Source organism: Sminthopsis crassicaudata, chromosome 5 (genome assembly GCF_048593235.1).
Source record: "Sminthopsis crassicaudata isolate SCR6 chromosome 5, ASM4859323v1, whole genome shotgun sequence".
Taxonomy (NCBI): Eukaryota; Metazoa; Chordata; class Mammalia; order Dasyuromorphia; family Dasyuridae; genus Sminthopsis; species Sminthopsis crassicaudata.
Window position 1 is genome coordinate 299,731,469 of NC_133621.1, and position 21,183 is coordinate 299,752,651.

General features: G+C 45.9%; 1 protein-coding gene across 4 annotated transcripts in view; it reads right to left on the minus strand.

Moving 5' to 3' along the window:
- Positions 1 to 5,304: 5,304 nt before the first annotated feature.
- CSNK1E (casein kinase 1 epsilon) overlaps positions 5,305 to 21,183 on the minus strand; it is a 63,035-nt gene continuing 47,156 nt past the window's right edge. For 2 of the 4 annotated variants that reach the window (XM_074271723.1, XM_074271722.1), the window contains exons 6-12: positions 19,582 to 19,752; positions 17,648 to 17,796; positions 11,089 to 11,149; positions 10,274 to 10,466; positions 9,868 to 10,007; positions 7,436 to 7,501; positions 5,305 to 6,934 (exon numbers count right to left, since the gene is read on the minus strand). In XM_074271723.1, coding sequence (XP_074127824.1) covers positions 7,485 to 7,501; positions 9,868 to 10,007; positions 10,274 to 10,466; positions 11,089 to 11,149; positions 17,648 to 17,796; positions 19,582 to 19,752 — 731 coding nt within the window. In that variant the 3' untranslated portion in view covers positions 5,305 to 6,934; positions 7,436 to 7,484. Of the gene's footprint in view, positions 6,935 to 7,435; positions 7,502 to 9,867; positions 10,008 to 10,273; positions 10,467 to 11,088; positions 11,150 to 16,328; positions 16,801 to 16,911; positions 16,992 to 17,647; positions 17,797 to 19,581; positions 19,753 to 21,183 lie in introns of those variants that run through there. The other 2 variants (XM_074271724.1, XM_074271725.1) reach the window with 2 other exon arrangements.

The following is a 21,183-nucleotide window of genomic DNA, read 5'->3' on the forward strand; positions in this document are numbered from 1 at the left end:
ATAGCCCCTTGTTCACATAGTGATGGAACTCAAAGGAGATAATGGATGTAAAGAGTGCTCCAGTCCCATTGCTCACTTCATTCCTAGCTCACTTTCTGTGCTATCTCCACAAAGGCTGTCTTCCTCCAACCCCCCACTACACTTTCCAATGTGCATTTATGTTTTGTTTTTCCCTGTTGTAATGTATGGTTGTTGAAGACAGGGGCTGACTTATTTTCTTGTTTTGGTGCCCTGAGTCCTTAACCCAGTGCTTGGAATTTGACAAAACACTTAATAAGTCATCTCTCCATTCTTCCATCTATCTATCTGTCTGTATTTATCTCTCTGTCTGTCTCTATCAATCTGTTCATCCATCCCTCCCTCCATCTCTTCAGCAATCTATCTATCCATCCCTCTATCAATTCATCCATTCCTCTATCATGTCTGTCTGTATATAAATCTATTCATCCATCCATCCCTTTATCTATTTATCTATCTAGCTATTTTCATTCCTCCCTTCATATATTCTTCTATCTACCTGTCTATCCATCCATCCCTCCATCTAGAAATCTATTCATCCATCTAATCCTCCATCTATCTTATCAGTCTATCTATTCATCCCTCTATCTACCTATCTGTCTATCTATAATTCTATCCATCCAACCATCCATCCCTGTATCTACCTATCTTTCTATCTATAATTCTATCCATCCAACCATCCATCCCTGTATCTACCTATCTGTCTATCTATAATTCTATCCATCCATCCCTCCATCTAGAAATCTATTCATCCATCTAATCCTCCATCTATCTTATCAGTCTATCTATTCATCCCTCTATCTACCTATCTGTCTATCTATAATTCTATCCATCCAACCATCCATCCCTGTATTTACTTATCTGTCTGCCTGGCTATCTACCCTTCCATGAATCTATTTATTAATCAATCTATCTATCTATCTAGCCACCCTATTTACACACTTTAAAATATAGTATAAATGTCATTTATTATTACAGATAGTGAAACTGAGGCTTGAAGACAATAATTGAGTTGTTCAAGGTTACTTAAGTAGTGGTCAGGCTGAAATTCAAAGCCAGGTACTTGACTCCAAGCATCCAATGCACCTTTGCCTTCTCTCTGCATCCATAGGTTTAAAATTAGAATGACCCTTGAAGTTTCTAGTCCTGGAATCATGCAATTTCAGGGTTGGAAGACATTTCAGCAGCCATTTAGTTCAGTCCATAAATGAGAAAGAATCCTCCCCACAAACATTCCCAGCAAGTAGTTTTCCAGCAATGCCCGAAGTCTTTTGGTGATGGGCAAACCCACTTCTTCCCAAAGCAGCCCGTTCCAGTAGGGGATAACCCTTTTTCAATGTTACTCAATTGCAATCAACCAACCAATTAACCAGCATTTGAGTACCTACTATGTGCCAGGCAAAAAGATGAAACAATCCCTGTTCTCTCAAGGAACAACCCCCTTTCTAACAGGGAAATCACAAGTACCTAGAAGTATCTAAAGAATAAATAGAAATGAATCTAAAGTGGTCAATGGAAGGCAGTTTGGGAGGAAGGGCGCCAGCAGTAGAAAGACTTTGTGTACAATGTGGTACTTGAGCTGGGGCTTAAAGAAACAGATTATCTAAGAAGGACTGGAGGAGGAAGTGCATTCCAGGCACTAAGACTGGAAATAAAATGTTATGTTCAAGGAATAGAGAGAAAGCCTATGTCCAATGAGACTGGGAAGATGGGCTGGGCCAGTTTACAAAGAACTTTTAAAGCTAAAAAAGGTGTATTTTTTTTTTATCCTGGAGGTAATGGCCAGTTGTTAGTTAAGTAAGAGAGTCACATGTTTGGCTCATGTTTGAGGAAAATCACTGGCAGCTGTTATGTAGGATGGTCTGGACCAGGAGAGGTTTTAGGCAGGGAGGGCCAACCATCCACGGGAAGATATATACATTACTTTAGAAATATTTGGGTTTTTGTATATTATAATTTTCCATATATATTTATATATGTTTATATGTGTTTATATATCATATAATATATATTTTATATACTATTTTGTACATATTTTCTATATTATATATTACTTTGCATATATTTATATATTTTATTCATTCTTTTGTATATATTTATTATGTATTTTATGATAGAATGCCATGATAGAAGTAGAGAAAGTGGTGGAGTGTGAGAGATAGTGAGAAGGTTAAAATGGCAAGATTTAGCCCTGATTAGATGGGGAGTAGGGGATAATGCTGAGGCTACAAATATAGAAGAATTAAAGGGATGGTGATGCCTTTGACAGAAATAAGGAAATTAGGAAGAGAAGATTTCGGGTCCGGGAAGAGAATAAATTCAGTTTTAGATGTATGAAACTTGAGATGTCTACGGGAGTCTGATTAGAAGCATTTAATTAGACAGTTGATGATGTGGAACTGAGAGGGGCTGGGTCTGGAGACAGAGATCTGGGAGTCATCTGCAAGGAGGTAATAGCAGCACCCCCAAAAGCTGATGAGTTTAGGAAGAGAGAAAAAGTGTAGAGGGAAAGGATCGCCCAGGACAGAGTCCTAGGAAGGAGTCATGGTTAAGATATGATAAGGATAATGAGTCAGAAAAAGAGACTAAGACAGAGGAATAATAGGGAGGGAATAAGGTCATGAAATTCTAGAGAGAAGAAAGAAACCAGGAGGAAAGGCTGCTCAAATGAAGGCCTTTAGATTTGACGAGTAAGAAATCATTGGCTATTTTAGAGAGTACTTTCCATTGACCTTTGTGGTCATCAGATGGACCGTTCATGATGTTCATGAATCCTTGTCAAAGGCTAAAAACAAGCTCAGTTCCTCTTTCATATGTTAATTAGCGTGGCCACCCTGAGCCTTCTCTTTTCCCAGCTTAATGCCCCCTTTACAATTCTTTTGGCTGCTCCTCAAGGGAAATAGGCTGCCTCAAGGCCCTGCTTTCCTTGGGATGCTCTGCAAAATACACCTATAATAATATACAACTATAACCTACAGTAATAAAATAGCCTATAATAATAAACAAATAACCTGTTTGAACCAAGCACGATATTCAGGAAGTGATCTGACCCCTCTAGCAGAGGATAAAAGGAATCTTCTGGGTTTTTGTAGATTATGTTTTTGATGGGAATTCAAGGAACCCTAGGAAAGGGGAAGTATAGTAGTACAGAGGTAGGAGACCGCTAAGGGCTAGCCTAGTCAGAGAAGACCTTTTGCAGGTGGTAAGATGGCAACTGGGTCTAAAGAAAGGCACTGGAATAAATTGTGGTCTATGAATGTAATGGAATATTGATGTTTTATAAGAAACGATGAGCAGGCTGATTTCAGAAAGGCCTAGAGATATTTACATGGATGGCATAAGTTGTGATATATGAATGGAATGGAATATTAGTCTTCTATAAGAAATAATGAGCAGCTGATTTCAGAAAACCCTGGGAGATTTACATGAACTGATGCTGAGTGAATTGAGAAGAACCATGAGAACATCGTACACAGTAAGAGCGAGATTATGAGATGATCAGCTGAGATGGACTTGGCTCTTCTCAACAATGAGGTGATTCAAGGCAATTCCAATAGACTTGGGATGCAGAGAAAACTATGGAGATTGAATGTGGATTCGAGCATTTTTACCTTTTTGTTATTTGCTTGTTTTTCTTGTGTTTTTCCCCTTTTGATCTGATTTTTTTTTTTGTGCAACATGATGAATATGAAAATATATTTAGAAGAATTGCATATTTAACCTATATTGGGTTGCTTGCTGTCTTGGTGAGACAAAATTGGGGAGAAAAAATTGGAACACAAAGCTTTGCAAAGGTGAATGAATGTTGAAAACTATGTATTTTGAAAATAAAAATATCCCTTCAAATCTTGTCCAGACTGGTAATCCAGGACTCCCTGCCTTTTCCTCTTAAGAACTAACTGTAAGGGGGCAGCTAGGTGGTGCAGTGGATAGAGCACCAGCCCTGAAGTCAGGGGGACCCGAGTTCAAATCTGGTCTCAGACACTTAACACTTCCTACCTGTGTGACCCTGGGCAAGTCACTTAACCCCAGCCTCAGAAAAGAAAAAAAAAAAAAAGAACTAACTGCAAGGATGATTTCAGAAAGGCCTACAGAGACTTACATGAACATATGCTAAGTGAAGTGAATAAAATCAGGAAAATATTGTACATAGCCACAACAAGATTATGTGATGACCAACTCTGATGGATGTGGCTCTTTTCAACGATGAGGTGATTTTGTTCAATTCCAGTGGACTTGTGACAGAGAGAGCCATCTGCATCCAGAGAGAAACCTGTGGGGACTGAATGTGGATCACAGCATAGTATTTTCACTCTTTTTGTTGTTTGTTTGCATTTTGTTTTCCTTCTCATTTTTCTTCTTTTGATCTGATTTTTCTCATGCAGCATGATAAATGTGGAAATATATACAGAAGAATTACACATGTTTAACCTAAATTGGATTACTTGCTATCTAGGGGAAAGGTGAGGGGAAAGAAGGGAGAAAAAAAAAATTGGAACACAAAGTTTTGCAAGGGTGAATGCTGAAAATTATCTTTGCATATATTTTGAAAATAAAAAATTATTTTCAAAAAAAGAAAATTGAGATCTAGAGAGCTTAAGTCATTTTTCAGTCATATTCGACCCTTCCTGACCCCATTTGGGGTTTTCTTGGCACGGATACTTTAGTGTTTTGCCATTTCCTTCTCTAGTTAAATGAACTGCCCAGGATCACACAGCTAGTGTCACAAGCTGTATTTGAAATCAAATCTTTCAGATTCTAGGCCCAGCTGTCCCAAGATTCTGGTTACTTCTTTGTAAAATGAGAATAATAGCACCTATCTCACAGCTTGTTGTGGGATTCAATATATACAGGAAGTATTTTCAAACCCTAAATAGGTAGCTATTTATTATTATTATTATTACTGAATGTTGGGGAGGAGAGAGAGAGAGAGAGAGAGAGAGAGAGAGAGAGAGAGAGAGAGAGAGAGAGAGAGAGAGAGAGAGAGAGAGAGATTGGAGCCAGACTATTATGGCTTAAATGTCAAATAGAGAATTGTGTGTTTTCTCTTAGAGGCAATAGAAAGCCACTGAAGCTTCTTGAGCAGGGGAGTGGTACAGTCAGTTGTGTGTGCAAAATGGGCCTCAGTTTTCTTATCTATAAAATGGGGAGATCCAACCAGCAAGCCTTGAAGGCACCTTTCCAGCTGGCGTTTCTTTGTGCTCCCCCCTCTCTGGGCTTCTTACCTGAACCCTTTTTCTAGTTCTGAGAATAGGGATGGGAAGAAAAGTCGGGGGAGTAAGCCAAGTCACTTGATTATTTTCTACTTTATTACTCCAAATTAACGACCACAATAAAGCTCCAAAAAGTCCAATATTTACACAGGAAAAAAGTACAAAATTCCCCCCAAAGTTCTTCAGTATTTTTTTTTCCATTTTTTTAAATTACAAAGTAATAAAAAGATTTACTCTTTAGTTAAAAAAAAGAAAAAAAAGACAGAGAAAGAGGGGTAAATAAATTAGGAAAAATAGCCCAAAACAAAAGCAAAAACCAAACAAAAACAAAAACTTGTGTTAAATAGAAAGCATTAAAAAAAATCCAATTCCTCTTGGACATCTCATCCTCTCGTGGATCCCATAGGGGCCCCCCCCGAGGCCCCACATCTGGACTAACAGGGCAACAAAAGGTCACAGAGGGAGGGGTTGGGCTCCCAATGGTTCACTGGAAACCCAAGGGACAATTTCTTCCCATTTGTCTCTGGTAAGCATTCCCGAGGATTTCTCTTCTTCAACAAGGATGGTGGGAGTGGAAATTGTTCCCCTCTGCTGCAGGATTGGATCCGAGGAGGGCTTGGATTTTTTCCCCTCCTTTCCTGGGCAGCCCAGGAGAGAAGAAGCATTCTGAGCATCAAAACTGGGATAGCCAAACTGAAGTATGGAAGGGGGGGGGGGAAGAGGGGCCTGTCGTCCCACAGCATCCTGCGGGGACCCTCCCAGGCCCTTAACGCTCATCCTGGAGAATACACAAACGCAATAGACACACACAGGCACACTCTCGGACATACCCACAGCCACACCATCCATCACTGCCCCCCACCCCCACCCCCCTACCCCAGCTTCCTAGAAAGCCTCTCGAGGCTCCGGGGTCACAGCTGCCTTCCCTTCCCTGCCAGGCTCCAGAGGGTAGGGAGAGAAGGAGGGGTCTGTGCCCCTAGCTCGTCCCGGGACAGCCCCAGTATCAGTGCTAAGGAGAGAATGGGGCAGGGACGAGCCCAGGGACCCCACGAGTGGCCCTTGAAAGCTGGAGTCTTCTGAGGCTCTGAGGCCTGTCTAACCAAGAGACCCAAGCCCCCGCCGACAGCTCAGGGAGTCACGAGTTTACTTTCACAAAACAAAATGAAATCCAGACAGTTTCTGCCCTGTCCAAGCCTTCTCTTTCCTCTTCATCCAGAGGTTGGCTCCTTAGAGGCAGAGGGTGCTCAGATCAACAATGACACAGAGAACAGGAGTGTAGGGTGGGGGGGCTGAGGGGCCCTGACCCCTAGAGACCTTCAGTCTGGGCTAGGAGGAGGAGAGGGAGAGCCCCCCTTTGTGCAGGGGGGGCAACATGGGGAGCGGCTTGGCGTGGCTCCCGGAAGGGTGAGTGGTGACGTCCCCAAAAGGGTCTTTTGGAGGGGTCTAGAGGGTAGAAGGCAGACTGGGAAGGAAGGCAGACACCGGGGCCGGAGGTCGGTGCAGTGGGAGCTTCGTGTCTCTTCTCCATTGGCAAAAAAAAAGAAAAAAAAGAAAAAAGAAAAGAAAAGAAAGAAAGAAAGAAAAATCCCGAACAGCAACAAAAATCTGTTGTCTGTTTTGTGGGATTTTTTTTTCATTTTCTTTTTGTTCTTTTTTTAAGTCTTTTTAAAATTTTTTTTTAAAAGAAAAATACAGTGAAGACACTAGAAAGGGACAAAGAAAGAGAAATAATTAGGATTGACCTCTCTCGTATCCCATCACTCCCCGCTTCTCCTCCACTATGCCATAGCCTACTTGGATAGTCTGTAGGGAAAAGAAAGCAATCAAATTTGGCTTCCCACACTCCCAAGCTGTGTGACCTTAGGCAAGTCAATTTACCTCCACTGTATGCAGGGAGTAGGGACTTAATCACATCTTTATCAAATCCTATCTAGGGCCCGACCTAGGGGTCCTGCCCTCCCAAGCCAATGTCCCCAGGGGAAGAGGGTGGGGATGGTCAGTCTTTATATCTCCAGTGACCAGCACAGAGGCCAGTACAGAGTAGCTGCTTAATCCATGACTCCCTAGAGTTCATCTCCTTCTGTCCCCGACTCCATCTCTCAAAGGAAGCTGGGCTACCCCACTGCTGCCCTGGGATAGACCCAGGAGGACAGGTCCTAAGGCTGGGGAGACGGGCAATGGCCAGCCACTCCAGGAAGACTTACCTAAGCAAACACTGGTCCGGTAGCATCTTTCCCTCACTTCCCGAGGTGGTCAAATGGCACGCTTGTCTGGAGAAGGACAAAGGTATCCAGATTATGTGGGAATATAGACAGAACGAGTCCAAACAGACCCAGAGAGGAGTTGGAGCCAAGGAAACTAAGGCTAACCCCTTTCTGAACCTCAGTTTCCTTATCTGAAAAATGGGGATAAATGCAGTACCTATCTTGAAGGGTTGGCATGAAGATTCAATAATTAATGTGCTTTATGAATTTCAGCTGTTATTGTTTTAGTACTTCAATTTTTAATTAAAGATCCTAAAGTGAGTTAAGGGCAAAGGATAGAATCCAACTGTTTGGACACCCAGCTTAGTGTTCTATCCAGGGTGCCCGGCAACTGCCAACCTCGTTAAAAATGGCTTTGGATTGGGGGAGAAGGAGTGAGTGAGAGATAAGGAAGGAATGCTACACCTGGAATGAATGAATGAATCTGTTTCCTCTTCATGTCCAATTTAGAATCTCTAGCTTTCTTCCTTCTCCCTCCCAGGTAACCGATAATTCACCATCACCAAGTCCCATGAACCCTTTTTGTCCTTCCACAGCCATCTGGACCCCTCTGCAGTACCGGATAGTGGTACTTTTTCCTCCCTAAGATCTCATGTTGTTGACTCTTGACCAAAGTCCCCATGCTGCCTTCTTCTCTGCTCCTTTGGTGGCTCATCACCCAGATCTTGCTTCCTTAGCACTCTGCGCTCCCCCCATTCTCTCTTCATTCTTGGTGATCTCATCAGCTCCCATGGGTTTAAAGATCATCTCTAAACAGATGACTCTCACTTCTCTGTATCTAGCCCAGCCTCTCTCTTGAACTTCAGCCCCAGATCCCCACTTGGCTGTTGGACATTTCAAATCTGTTATCTCCATGGCCAGTGTGGGAAGTTTTTGATTCTCAATATTTTTACATGAGATTTTAGATGATTTTGTTTGTTTGTTTGTTTTTAAATTCCTTAGTGTTGGAGTTGGGACCAGGGAGGTGGGAGGGAGAGAAAATAGATTTGTGTTCATTGAAAAATACAAAATGAAATTAAAACAAACAAGCAACACAATGTCCCAAACTCAACGTGTGCAAAACTAAACTTTCTCTTTTTTAATGGTATTTTATTTTTCCAAATTTATGCAAAAAGTTTTCAACATTCACCTTTGAAAAACCTTATATTCCAAATTTTCTCCCTTTCCACTCCCTTCCCCAAACAGCAAGCAATCTGATATAGTTTAAACATGTACAGTTCTTCTAAAGCTATTTCCATATTTGTTACACTAAGCAAAACAAGCAAACAAAAAAACATCAAAAGGAAAAAAACGCAAGAAAGAAAAAACAAACAAGCAAACAAACAACAACAAATAAAAAACTAAAAATAACAAAAAATATTATGCTTTGATCCACATTCAGTCTCTATATTTCTTTTCTGGATATGGATGCACTTTCCATCACAAGTCTATTGCACTTGCCTTGAATCGCCTTGTTGAAAAAAGCCAAGTCCATCATACAAAACTAAACTCTCCTGACCCTGAAATTCTTCTTCCAAACTTCCCTGTTTTCATTGAAGACGCCATCATCCTTCCAGTCACCCATGGATACAACCTGAGTCATCCTTGACTCCCAGCTCTCTCACCTCCTCATATTCAATCAGCTGTAAAGTTTCATCACCGAGTCTCTTGCATCCAATCCCTTCTCTTCCCTCCTCCTCTCTGGTCATCAGAAGTACCACTTCCTCATTAGCTTCACTATCTCCAGTCTCCCTACCCAGACTTTGCACAACTGCCAAATTTGTATTACTAAGCAGAGCTTGAGCATGTGACTTCCCTTTCTCAAGAAGCTCCAGGGGCTCCCCACTTTCTATAGGACAAAATGCAGAGTCCTCGGGTTGGCTTTGCCATCTGGCTCCAATTTATCATTCCAGACTTAATCCACATTACACTCCCTCTTGCATTCTCGGCTTCTGAGAAGCTCTTATTTCCTTCTGTGTTCAGCTCCAGTCAAAGCCTTTCCTGGTTCCCCTAGTTGCTAATGCCCTCCATGTTGGGAATTACTTGCTATCTATCTTTCCACATTCTCCTGTGTTTTACATTCTGCCCAACTGGCAACATCCACTTTTATTTTCCCATGTTTTACATTCTTCCCAGGTAGGATGTCACATCTATGTTTATTTTCCTGCATTTTACATCCTGCTTAACTGAGATGTAACATCTAAAGTTTATTTTCCCACATTTTACATCCTGCCCAAGAGGGATGTAAATTTCTCCAAGACCAAGATGCTTTCATTTTTCATTTCATCCACACTTTACACAGTACCTGGCACTTCATAAAAGCTCCTCACCCCCTTGGATAAATTCCTGTTGAGGGCACGAAGGAAGGAAGGGAGCAAAGGACTCCCACCCACCTGTGATGCTGAAATCCGAGACACCTCTTGGCGTCCTGTGAGGTCGGAAGAGGAGACGTTGGCCGGAGCCCCTCGGTGTAACCTCATGCTCACCTTCCTCTCCCTGTCTACCCGTGAGATCGCTCTGGGAGAAGTATTGCCTAGAAGAATAGAAAAGATGCTCTTGAGCGCAGCCTACAGGCGGAGGGATGTGTAGCAGTGGACCAGAAAGTCCTGGGTTCAAATCTCAATTGGGTGATGGGGAAAGGGTTTCTTTTGCTTTTGCCTTACTTTGCACACAGTAAGCGCTTAATAAATGCTTGACAACACACGAATCATTTCTCCTTTCAGGAAGGTCCTTCCTGGCTCTGATGGTTCGATCTTAGGGTCCTATCCCCACCCAGCCTCCCCTGGCCCCCGGACTCACCAGCTTGCTGGATGCGGGAGGCTGGGTTGGAAGCCACGGGCTCGGCCACGTTGCGGAGGCGGTTGGCAGTGGCACCAGCAGGGGGTCCCGGGGGGAGGGCCCGCGTAGCAGATCCTCGCAACTGTCCCATCCTCTCCTCTCTCTCGTGCTCCCGCCGCTCTCGGTCCATATCCTCGGGGTTCCGGGCTGCACCCTGGGGGGGGGGAGGGCGTGATAGACAGAACAGGGATGGGGAGAGTTCGGCTTTGTCCACATAAAGAGCAACCTTAAGCCCCCAGAAAGGGATTCCCAGACCAGAGCGACGGGAAGGGAGGACCACCAGCTCGAGTTCCGAAAAGCACCTTAGAGATCATCTTGTCCAATCCCCTCGCATTATAAAGAAGGTAACGAAGGCTCAGAGAAGTGGCAATGACCTGCCCAAGATCACGCATGTTATAAAAGGCAGAACCAAGATCCAAGCAAAGCCAGAAGAGAAAAGGAATATGAAGAGATGAAGAAGGAGGTCTACAGGTGGGGGGGCGGGGCCATATTCTGCCTTGCCCCACCCCACACATCCCCTGTGTTTCCTGGGGGTTCCGGGGTACCAACCCTTTCCACAGTGGTCCTTGTCCAAGCTGTGAAAGATCTGGGTGGGACCACCCAGGAGCCCCGAGGAAGCAGAGGGACCATGGAGAGGGCGGGGAAGGGCTGAATGGCCCAGAGGCCCCCCGGGGAGTGCTCTTCAGCAGCTGTCTCCCCAGTTTTTAAGACCAGATTCAGGGAGAAAGAAAGAAGGAGGCCAGGGAGCTGAGCCAGAGCCAGGGGCAGCAAGTTACCTAATTGGTCCCGGGGCGCAGCGCAGGGAAGGGCAGGGGGCTGACTGGAAGGGGGCCGCATCTGTAGAGGAGAGAGCTCAAGGCTAAGTTGGGGGTCACACATATAGACAATCCCAGAGTCACAGTGGGGGTGTGGGGGAGGTGCTGAGAGGAGCCTGTCCCTCAGCTCCCGGGGAAGAGACAGCCATGGGGACTCCACCTGTCCTTTCATTGGCATAGGGGACTCCCAAAGCCGGAAACCCTCTCCGCCACTTCAGGTTGATGCCATCTCTGCAAATCTCGTGTGAGCAAAGAAAAATGACTAACGGAAACCCAGAGCTTCCTGGCTTCCAGAGCAGCTCTTATCCCCCAGCCCCTGCAATCTCCAGGGTGGGGGATTAACAAGTACAGGTCAATTATTCTAGATAAGCAGTAATGGGGGAAGGGGGGGAACCCACACCCTTCCTGTTTTTCTTTCATTAATTCACGAGGACTCACAAAAACTCTACTTTAGAACCACCAAAAAAGCATCTCCATCTTATCTACGGGATATTGTCACTTAGACCAAAGAGAGCCAAGAGGGACTTTTCTGAGGCAGGCAAAATTCTTCCCAAGGCCCAGAGAGTGCCGGGAAGGATGGGGGCGCAGGGGAAATCCCTCACACTTGGAAGAGACCTCAGGAGAGGCGATCAATTCAACCTGAAGCTGAATCAGAACATCCTGGTGGACTGCCCCACCGAGTCACCTCCGCCCCTGCTCTTGGAGGGAGAGTCAGCTCCCTGGGGAGCCCCCGATTCCGCAGGGTGCTCCAGAAAGGTCTCGATCACTGACCGGAGGCCCGTCCCTCCTCTCGCCCCCACCCCAAGCAGAAGAGTGAGAGCCGAATGAGTGGCCAGCTCCCCCATGCTGGGAATCCCAGCAAAACCTCAAAGGAAGCATTTTAGAGATACCCGGAACGGCCTTTCTGCTCCTCCCACACAACACCCCATCTTCATCTAGGTCTTAGAATCCATCATCCTCCATGTCTGGAAGGTCCTCCTCCTCAGGGCTGAGCTCTAGTACTACCATCTCCTCCTGAGCCCCTCCTAGTTGTTAGTTATGTCTCCCTCTTCTCTCTCTCTGTCTCTGTCTCTCTCTCTCTTCTCTCTGTCTCTCTCTCTCTTCTCTCTGTCTCTGTCTCTGTCTTTGTCTCTCTGTCTCTGTCTCTCTCTCTTCTCTCTGTCTCTCTCTCTCTCTTTCTCTCTCTGTCTTTGTCTCTCTCTCTCTCTCTCTCTCTGTGTCTCTCTGTCTCTCTCTCTCTCTCTCTCAATCTCTGTCTCTGTCTCTCTCTTCTCTCTCTCTCTTCTTTCTGTCTCTCTCTGTCTCTCTCTCAATCTGTCTCTCTCTCAATCTCTGTTTCTGTCTCTCTGTGTCTGTCTCTGTCTCTCTGTCTGTCTCTTTGTCTGTCTGTCTGTCTGTCTGTCTCTCTTCTCTCTGTCTCTCTCTCTCTCTCTCTCTCTCTCTCTCTCTCAATCTCTGTCTCTGTCTCTCTGTCTGTCTCTCTGTCTGTCTCTCTCTCTCTCTTCTCTCTCTCTCTCTTCTCTCTGTCTCTCCCTCTCTCTCTCAATCTCTGTCTCTGTCTCTCTCTGTCTCTGTCTCTCTCTCTCTCTCTCTCTCTCTCTCTCTCTCTCTCTCTCTCTCTCTCTCTCTCTCCTCTCTGTCTCTCTCTCTCTCTGTGTCTCTCTCTGTCTGTCTCTGTCTCTGTGTCTCTCTCTCTCTGTCTGTCTCTTTGTCTCTCTCTCTTGCTTTTTCTCATGATCTTGTATTAATTCTGTATTATTCTGTATTCTCCAGAGAGAAAGTAAAGTCTCTGAGAGAAGGAATTGGGTTTTTTGTTTTTGTATTCCCAATGCTTAGCCTAGCATCTACATACAGTAGGTGCTTAATTAATGCTTATTGATTGGTACCATCAGGTCCTGATTTACTGGGGAAGGGAATGAACGAGATCCTCACAAGGATCTCTGATCCCTAATAGGACAACCAGACAAGAAATCCCATGGAGCATGTTATCTCTCTTTTGTCACTCTCTAAACTTCCTTTCTTCTTCCGCCCTCTTATCAATAAAATACCCTTTTCACACCTCTGCTTCTGAAAGGGCTCAAATAAGCAGATAAAGCCCTATTAGCTGTGACTCAGACCCCCTGTTAAGGGGATTACTGGTTTGACCGCAGCTAATGCTGGAGTGATAAGAAGTGACCAGAAGGAAAGTCCAGGATAAAAGGAGAAGCAATTTTAAAAATTCTCCCCCAGGGGCAGCTAGGTGGCACAGTGGATAGAGCACCAGTCCTGAAGTCATCTGCCCTCAGATACTTAATTTTCCTAGCTGTGTGACCCTGGGCAAGTCACTTATCCCCAATTGCCTCAGCCACAAAAAAAATTAAAAAAAAAAAATCTCCCCCCACAGGAGCAAGATTCAGACAATACTCACCTGCCTAACCCCCCTCAGCCTTCACTCCTCAAAAATCCCATCTAGAGTCAACAACTTGGGAAAGCCATGAGGGTGGGGGTGTCCCAGGGTGGAGCATAGGCTAGAACTAAAATACAACCCCCATATTTGGCAGGGGAAAGAATGGGAGAGGGGAGGAGCCTTGTTCTAGGTGACCCAGTTAAGACATGGTTTAAACAGGATTTAATCTAAATCCTTGGATTGCAAATCTGATTTTTTCCTGATAGCCACACAGCCAATGGGGAGGGAGACCCCGAAGTGGGGAGAGATGCATGGGTGTGAAGAGGAAAGGAACCTCACACATGAGCCATACCCCTCCCTCCTCGGACCAAGCATTACTCTCCCTCATCCCTCCTCAGGGAACGTCTGATCTTATCCCTGGGTAAAATCTGGGTAGACACAGTTTGCACAGCAGCAACTCAAGAAGTCAAAAGATTCCTGGGGTTTCCAAACTCTCGAGTGGCTGGCGTGTGGCCACGTCTGAACTTGAGTCCAAAGGTCTATTCTCCAGTCCAGACACAGGTTGGAACTAAGCCTGGCTTCTTTTTCCAGCCTCAGGACAGAAAAAGAGGGAGGGAAAGAAGGAAGAAGAAAGGAAAGGGAAGAGGAGTCAAGAAATGGAAATCTGAAGTTTAAGAGACAGAGCCATGGTGAAAGATCCTGAAAGTTCCATGTGATGGCGTGATTGTATCCATCTTTAACCTGCTCTTTTCAAAGTGGTGGGCCAAGATAATGACATAGTAATAATAATAATAATAATAATAATAACAAGGATGATAACAAGAAGTAGCACTTCTAAGGTCGGCAAAGTGCTTCACAGATATTTGATTCTCACAACAATCCTGTGAGGTAGGTGCCATTATTATTCCTATTTTACAGATGAAGAAACTGAGGCAGAAGATTAAGTGACCCTGTCATCCAACTAGTATCTGTCCTTCCTGACTCCAGATCCAGCTCTCTGTGTACTATGGAGGCAGCTGCTTACAAGATCTTGACCCCTTTCCTTCTGGAACATCAAGAGGCGGGGGGGGGGGGGGGGGGGGGGGTGAAGATGCAAGCTAAGGCTGTGTAGCACTCAGGACCAGAAAGGTGAGTGTCCTGCTGGACACTCTGCCTGATATAGCTTATCGGGAGCCCCAGGCCCCATTTTAGGAAGGATATTAAGAAGCTGGACCATGTACAGAGAAGGGCGAAGAGAATGATGGGAGAAATGGAGATCATGCGATAATCAAACATCTCTACTTTCCATCATCCCTCGTGGATGAGTACAGATGGATACCGAGGAATTAGGGATGCTCCCTTTGGAGAAGTGAGACTTTGATAGGGGAGACCTCAGGATCTTTTGATGATACATGAAAAAGGGATTCACTTTGCTCTGTTTTGCCCCAGAAAATAGAACTAGAATGGTTGGAGATTCCACTCACTTGGCCTTCGGCTCAATGAAAAACATCCTAACATTTCTCTGAGAGGTAGTGAGCTCTTCGTTACAGCAGGTCTTCAGGCCAAAGCTGGACAACCATCCGTCAGGGATGCTGCAGAAGGGTTCCCTCGGTCCCTGGGTCACTCCCTTGACTTACTATCGGTTTGTTTTCTGAGATGTTCTTTCCCACATGGGGAGGCTTCCAAATCACTGTGTCGGCTAGCACTTGTAGATAGATGGCCCAGCCATGAAACCGCAATTGGAAAGTGCCGTGGAACAGTGGGTGTAAATGGTTCCATCCACCTTCCCAGGCAAACTGAAGGCCTGACATCGTTTGCTATCCCAGTGACAGAGATGGGAAAGAGAGTCCCAGCGTGAAGTACCTTCTAAGTCTCTTCAGCCTTCTTCAAAGTAGGCTTATCAGGGATCCCCCTTCCCTCTTTCTTTAAGAGGTAGTAGAGGGCTCCCCCTTCTTGGAAGTCTTCAATCCATCCAGTATGTTAGGGCTGTATTAACTTTCCTTTGTCATATGCTTCCTTTGTGATATGCATTGGACTAAATGGCTAGTCTCGGATTCTGTGATTACTGTCCCAGAAGTCACGGCCTTTGCCGGGTCAAGCAGAGTCACAGCTGCTCAGACCCTCCTTGAATGGCCATGATGTCCAGGCTGGAATTTCTCACGGTCTCTGAAAGGTAGTGATGTCTTGGGAATGACCAATGTGCAAGTGGCAAGGAAGGGAACATGGCGCGCGCGCGCACACACACACACACACACACACACACACACACACACATACACACACACTTTCAGGAGAACTCCAGGTGCTTTCTAGGCCCGTGTCCCCTCGGTGGAAAAGATGCGGAATCGATACCCTCTCAAGAGTCTCTAGCTTCTGGCCCTGGAGGAGCCAATGAGACGATCACTCTGAGAAGACCTGGAAAGTTTTATGTGCATTTTAGACCCCGTGGCGATACCCCCCAAGTCCTGACTGCTTCTTCTTCCCTAGCTCACCGCGTGGTGTTCATTTCCTACCCTGAATGACTTCAGTTATCCCTCTGTTGGAAAAAAAAATAGCCGACTGGTAAGAGAAATGCCAGATTGCTCCCCAGGCCTTGAGGGCAAAGTGAAAAGTAGTCAGAATGAGACCACTGATTTCTGAGCATCCCTCAGGACAGTCTGCATACAGCAGGTGCTGACTAAATGTTTGTTGGAATAAATTGAGAAGAAAAGAGGAGCTTGTGAAGTGGACCTCCCCAGAGGGGGTGGGTCAAATGATAAGCAGCTAGGAGGGGACAGGAGACCTGCCCAAGACCCTTGGCATTGACGACATTAAGAGACAGTCACGGCCAGAAGAGTAAGGAAGAGGCCTTTTTAATGAGCTCAGGTTCGGTACAGAGATCATCGGTAGGCCATTAAGATGGCTGTCTAGTCCCGTCTGGCATCCCCCTTCGGTACACGGAGACTCGGGGTCAGCCCGGCTCTCCGGGCGGGTCAGAGCCCCGGTTCGGGATGCCCTCCTAGAGACTACCCAAGACAACTGGCCCACACCGCTTCTGCACTGCCACTACTGGGGCGGGCCGGGCCCAGGGCCTGGAGGGCCCGTTCCTGGCTTGCTGTCTCGGTCACATTTTGGCCCCAGCCTGGGCCTTATCCACAGGTCCTGGAGACATTCTCAGCTTTGCACTCACGGTGCCTGCCTGGGGTCAGAACTGGGGCCTTGGGGTCCAGACCACGGGCCAGTGGTTAAGGCGGCCCAGCTCCTCCATCTGCTCAACCTCCTCCACCTGCTCGTCCGCCCGGCACGGGGTGCCCAGGGGCGTTGGGCACCTGGAAGGGGACAGAGCACAAAGCGGGGGAGCTCAGCTGCCTGGCGCCGGGCCGAGGCCGCTGAGAAATGATGGATAGAAGCCGAGGGGGGCCGAGCCGGCCGCTCCTTACCAGTACACGGGCCGGCTGGAAGGACCTGGGTGTGGGCAGACTTCTCTCTCCAAAGAATGAGACTGTCCCGGGGTAGCTCCCTTTCCGGGAAGAGATTTGGAAGACAGAAGACATGGGGATTGGGAAATCCTAAATCGGTCCCCACCCTGGCTAAGCAGCCCTACAGGCCCCTTCCAGCAAAGACAAGATGGCCACCAGGCCAGAACATTAGCCCGAGGGATGGCTTGGCCTTCCCCCAGCCCCGGGGGGGGAAGGAAAGGCGGGATGGGCGCTCCCGGCACCTAGCTCTCAGCCAGGGAGGCCGGAGGAAGAGGGCCACGCGCAAGGCGGCACGGACGGCAGCCGAGGGGAACAGGAGGGAGAGCAGCAGGGCCGCGGTGAGGAAGGTGGTCAGGCAGCTACCAAGGAACCCCCACCCCCCCCAGCGAGAGGCCCGGAGGGGGTCGAAGGAGAGAAGCCAGCTCTTCGGTCCCCGGACTGCAGGAGGAGCCCGAGTCCGGCCCTCAGTTCCGACTCCAGCCTGGCCCTGCTGACAGAGAAGCAGTTACCCCAGGGGGGGCCACCTATGCTCTGGCCCATGGATGCTGCCTCTCGCCGGGATGAGGGGCTGGGAAGGGATGCACACGCCCGGCCAGGCCGGTCCCAGAAGCACGCTGCCGCATGCGCCTCAACACCTCCGGCCCACCCTCCACATCTCCGGCTACCTCAGGAAGGGGGAAGCTGGGGGGTGACTCACGAATTTGAGCATGTTCCAGTCAAAGACATAATCATAGGAGAAGCCTTGGCGGTGGAAGAGGTTCCGGAAGAGCTGCCTCAGGTACGAGTAATCGGGCTTGTCGTCAAACCGGAGGGAGCGGCAGAAGTTGAGGTACGTGGAGAATTCCGCTGGAAGAGGCAGGGAAGGGAGAGAAGAGGGGAGGTGAGACGCTGCCACCCAGAAAGGCCTTCCTGTTCGGGGCCGCCAAGGGCTTCAAAGTGCCCGCCATCCTCCTCCTTCCTTTCTAATTTTTTTCTCTTAAAAAAAATTAGGTTATACATGTACGTTCTTCTTTCCTCCCTCCCTCCCTCTCTTTTCCCCTTCTTTACTTCTTTCCTTCCTTCCTTCCTTCTTTCCTTCTTTCCTTCCTTCCTTCCTTCCTTCCTTCCTTCCTTCCTTCCTTCCTTCCTTCCTTCCTTTCTTCCTTTCTTCCTTCCTTCCTTCCTTCCTTCTTTCCTTCCTTCCTTCCTTCCTTCCTTCCTTCCTTCCTTCCTTCCTTCCTTCCTTCCTTCCTTCCTTCCTTTCTTCCTTTCTTCCTTCCCTCCTTTCTTCCTTCCTTCCTTCCTTCTTTCCTTCCTTCCTTCGTTCTTCCCTCCCTCCCTCCCTTCCTTCCTTCCTTCCTTCCTTCCTCCCTCCCTCCTTTCTTAAGCCTATTTTGGATCATACTGGGTGAGAAAAACCATAACAAAAGAGAAAACCACAAGAAAAAACATAAGAATAAAAGGTAAAAATAGTATGCTTCAATCTGCATTCATTCTCCATAGTTCTGTCTCTGGATGTGAATGGCATTTTCCATCCAAAGTTTATTGGAATTGCTTTGGATCACTGAATTGCTGAGAAGAGCCAAGTCCATCATAATTGATTATCACAAAATCTCTCTGCTGTATGCAATGTTTTCCTGGTCCTGCTCATCTCACTCAGCATCAGTTCATGTAAATCTTGTCAGGCTAAAATCATCCCACTGATCATTTCTTATAGAACATTAATATTCCATAAAGATTCATATACTATAACTTATTCAGCCATTCTCCAGCTGATGGGCATCCACTCAGCTTCCAGTTCCAGTTAAATCATAGATTTCACACTGAAAGAGATATTAGCCTCCTTTTTTTATATGTACTTATTATATTCCCCATTTGAAAAGCAAAACCTGCTCCTCACCTCCTGATAAAAGAGATGATAGACTCAAGTTGCAGAATGAGAACAACATTTTTATATATATCCAATGTAAAGTGTTTTTTTGGTTTTGTTTTGTTGTTTTTTGGTTTGTTTTTTTTTTTGTTTTTGTTTTTTGGTTTTTTTTTGCTTCACTAGATATGTTTGTAAAAGAGATTATTCTTTCTTTTTCTTTTTCCAGTGGGGAGGGTATTGGGAGGGAGAGAAAATACATTTCTGTTAATTAAAAAATAAATTTTAAAAAAATTATGTAAGATTCTTGTGAGTTGAAATTATCTCAGTCTTTGTACTTATATGCCCAGGTCCTATTGTAATAAAGTAGAAGCTTAATAAATCTTGACTGATTCTTCTTCAAAAAGTCTCTAGAACTGTCCTATTTGAGTTTAGGAACCTGATCATCCAGGGTTTTCCTCTTCTATGTCCCTGAAAGACTAGGGATGACTGGTCCCTTCTTCATCACCTTGCCATTACTCAACCATGACAGCTACAAACCTTTCATTGTCCTCAAGCTGGTGGCCTTGGGCCAAGCAGGAAGCTAGGAAGCTGTCAGTACCTTGGACAGCACCAGAGATGGCTTTTATCTCCCTCTAAACCTGTGTCTTTGGAGGGGAGGTGGATGCAGGGGATGATCCACTTTTATCTTGCATCCCCAGCACCCAGAACAGTGCCGGGCCCATGGCAATGGTTAAACATGTCTGTTGATGGAATAATGGATCCTGGTGATTGGGGCTACTTACAAGGGTATCCTTTGCAAAGGACCTCAATGGGGGTGGACATTTTCTTCTCACTAATACGTTCATACTTCTGCCTCTTGGTGGCTGCTTTGAGGCCCTGCCAGGGCAGGGAGCCCAAATTGAAATACATGAGCACGTAACCCAAACTCTCCAGGTCATCACGTCGACTTTGCTCTACAGGGGGAGAGAAGGAAGGAGACAGTCAGGCACCAGCTCATAAAGCCAGGGAGCAAAGAGGGAAAACATCAGCAGCCCCAGAGAGCAGAAGCCAACAGAGCCGCCATTTAAAATCCATCATCCATATCTTTAACGAACATACTCTCCTTTTTTATGTATTCTTTGCTTGATATAAATGGTCTAATGATCATCTAATAATGTTATTTCTTTTGTTACATCTCTCCCCCCACCTAATAAAATAAAATCCATCATCACAAAGAGGCAGTCTGGCTAGACTTGGATTTGAATAGCATGTCAGCTTAACCTGGACCCTCCATCCCTCATTTTCATTCCCTCCTGGAATCCTAAAATCTCAGGAAGAGGGACTTTAGGGGCCATCTGGTTCACTCTATTGGCCCATACAAGAATCCCCCTGAAGCCTCAGACTGGGGGCTGGGGAGAGTAACACAGGTCAACCTGCCTCTGTCTCCCACCTAGGGGCACTGCGCTACAACACTCAGTAGTATTTGCTGAATGAATAAAGGAAGGCCAAATTTTCAGTACAGCTTGGGGCAATCTCATGCCCATTTCAGGACCTCCTTTCCTCTTGCCAAATGATTGCCTTATTTTCGGTTTCTCTCTTCCATCTTTCTTATGCACAGGCCCTTCCTCTCATTCTCTTGCTCCAAAATTCTCAATAGTCCCCACTGCTTAATCTCATTGCCCAAACTCTTCAGCCTGACATTCAAGGCTCCTCCCCTAGTCTGGTCCTAACCTTCCAGCCTTAACCCATCCTGTTCTCTATACATGTCCTGTGATGCAACCAAACTGGGCCACTCTATGTTCTCTGAACAAGCTCTGCCCTTTCCAACCCCTGCACCTTTGTTCATATTATTCCTACAATTGCCCCTGCCCCTTATCTAAGTATAGCAAAATTCTACATCTATCCTTCAAAGCTAAATACAGGGGCTAGCTTCTCCATGAAATCTTCCCTCATCCCCATCTCTATGACTACAAGGGATTTCTTCTTCCTTTGAATTTCCTCTTTTATAGTGAGCATTATTTTGTGACTCATGTTGCAATTATTCTACAGTGCACCTAGGCTGTAAGTTCTGTGAAGGGCAGGTATGCCTTTGTGGCTCCCCCAGAACCAAGTATGGGGCTACGGATGTAGTAGGTGCTTAATGAATGTGAGAGATTAATTTGGCTTGACTCTGACTATACCGAAAGTATGGGTTTTATTTTTTCTTTTTTTCCCCAATTGGGAGAAGGTGAAAGTGAAAGAAAATAAAATTTTGTCAAATGAAAAAAATTTAATTAGAATAAATGAATGAATAATAAACTTAGCCTTTTAAGAAATCCCAGATCTTAGCTGCCTAGGTTTGGGAACAACAAATGTCAGGCCAGTAAGATGCAATGGATCTTGGTCTGACTTCACTAATTATAGTC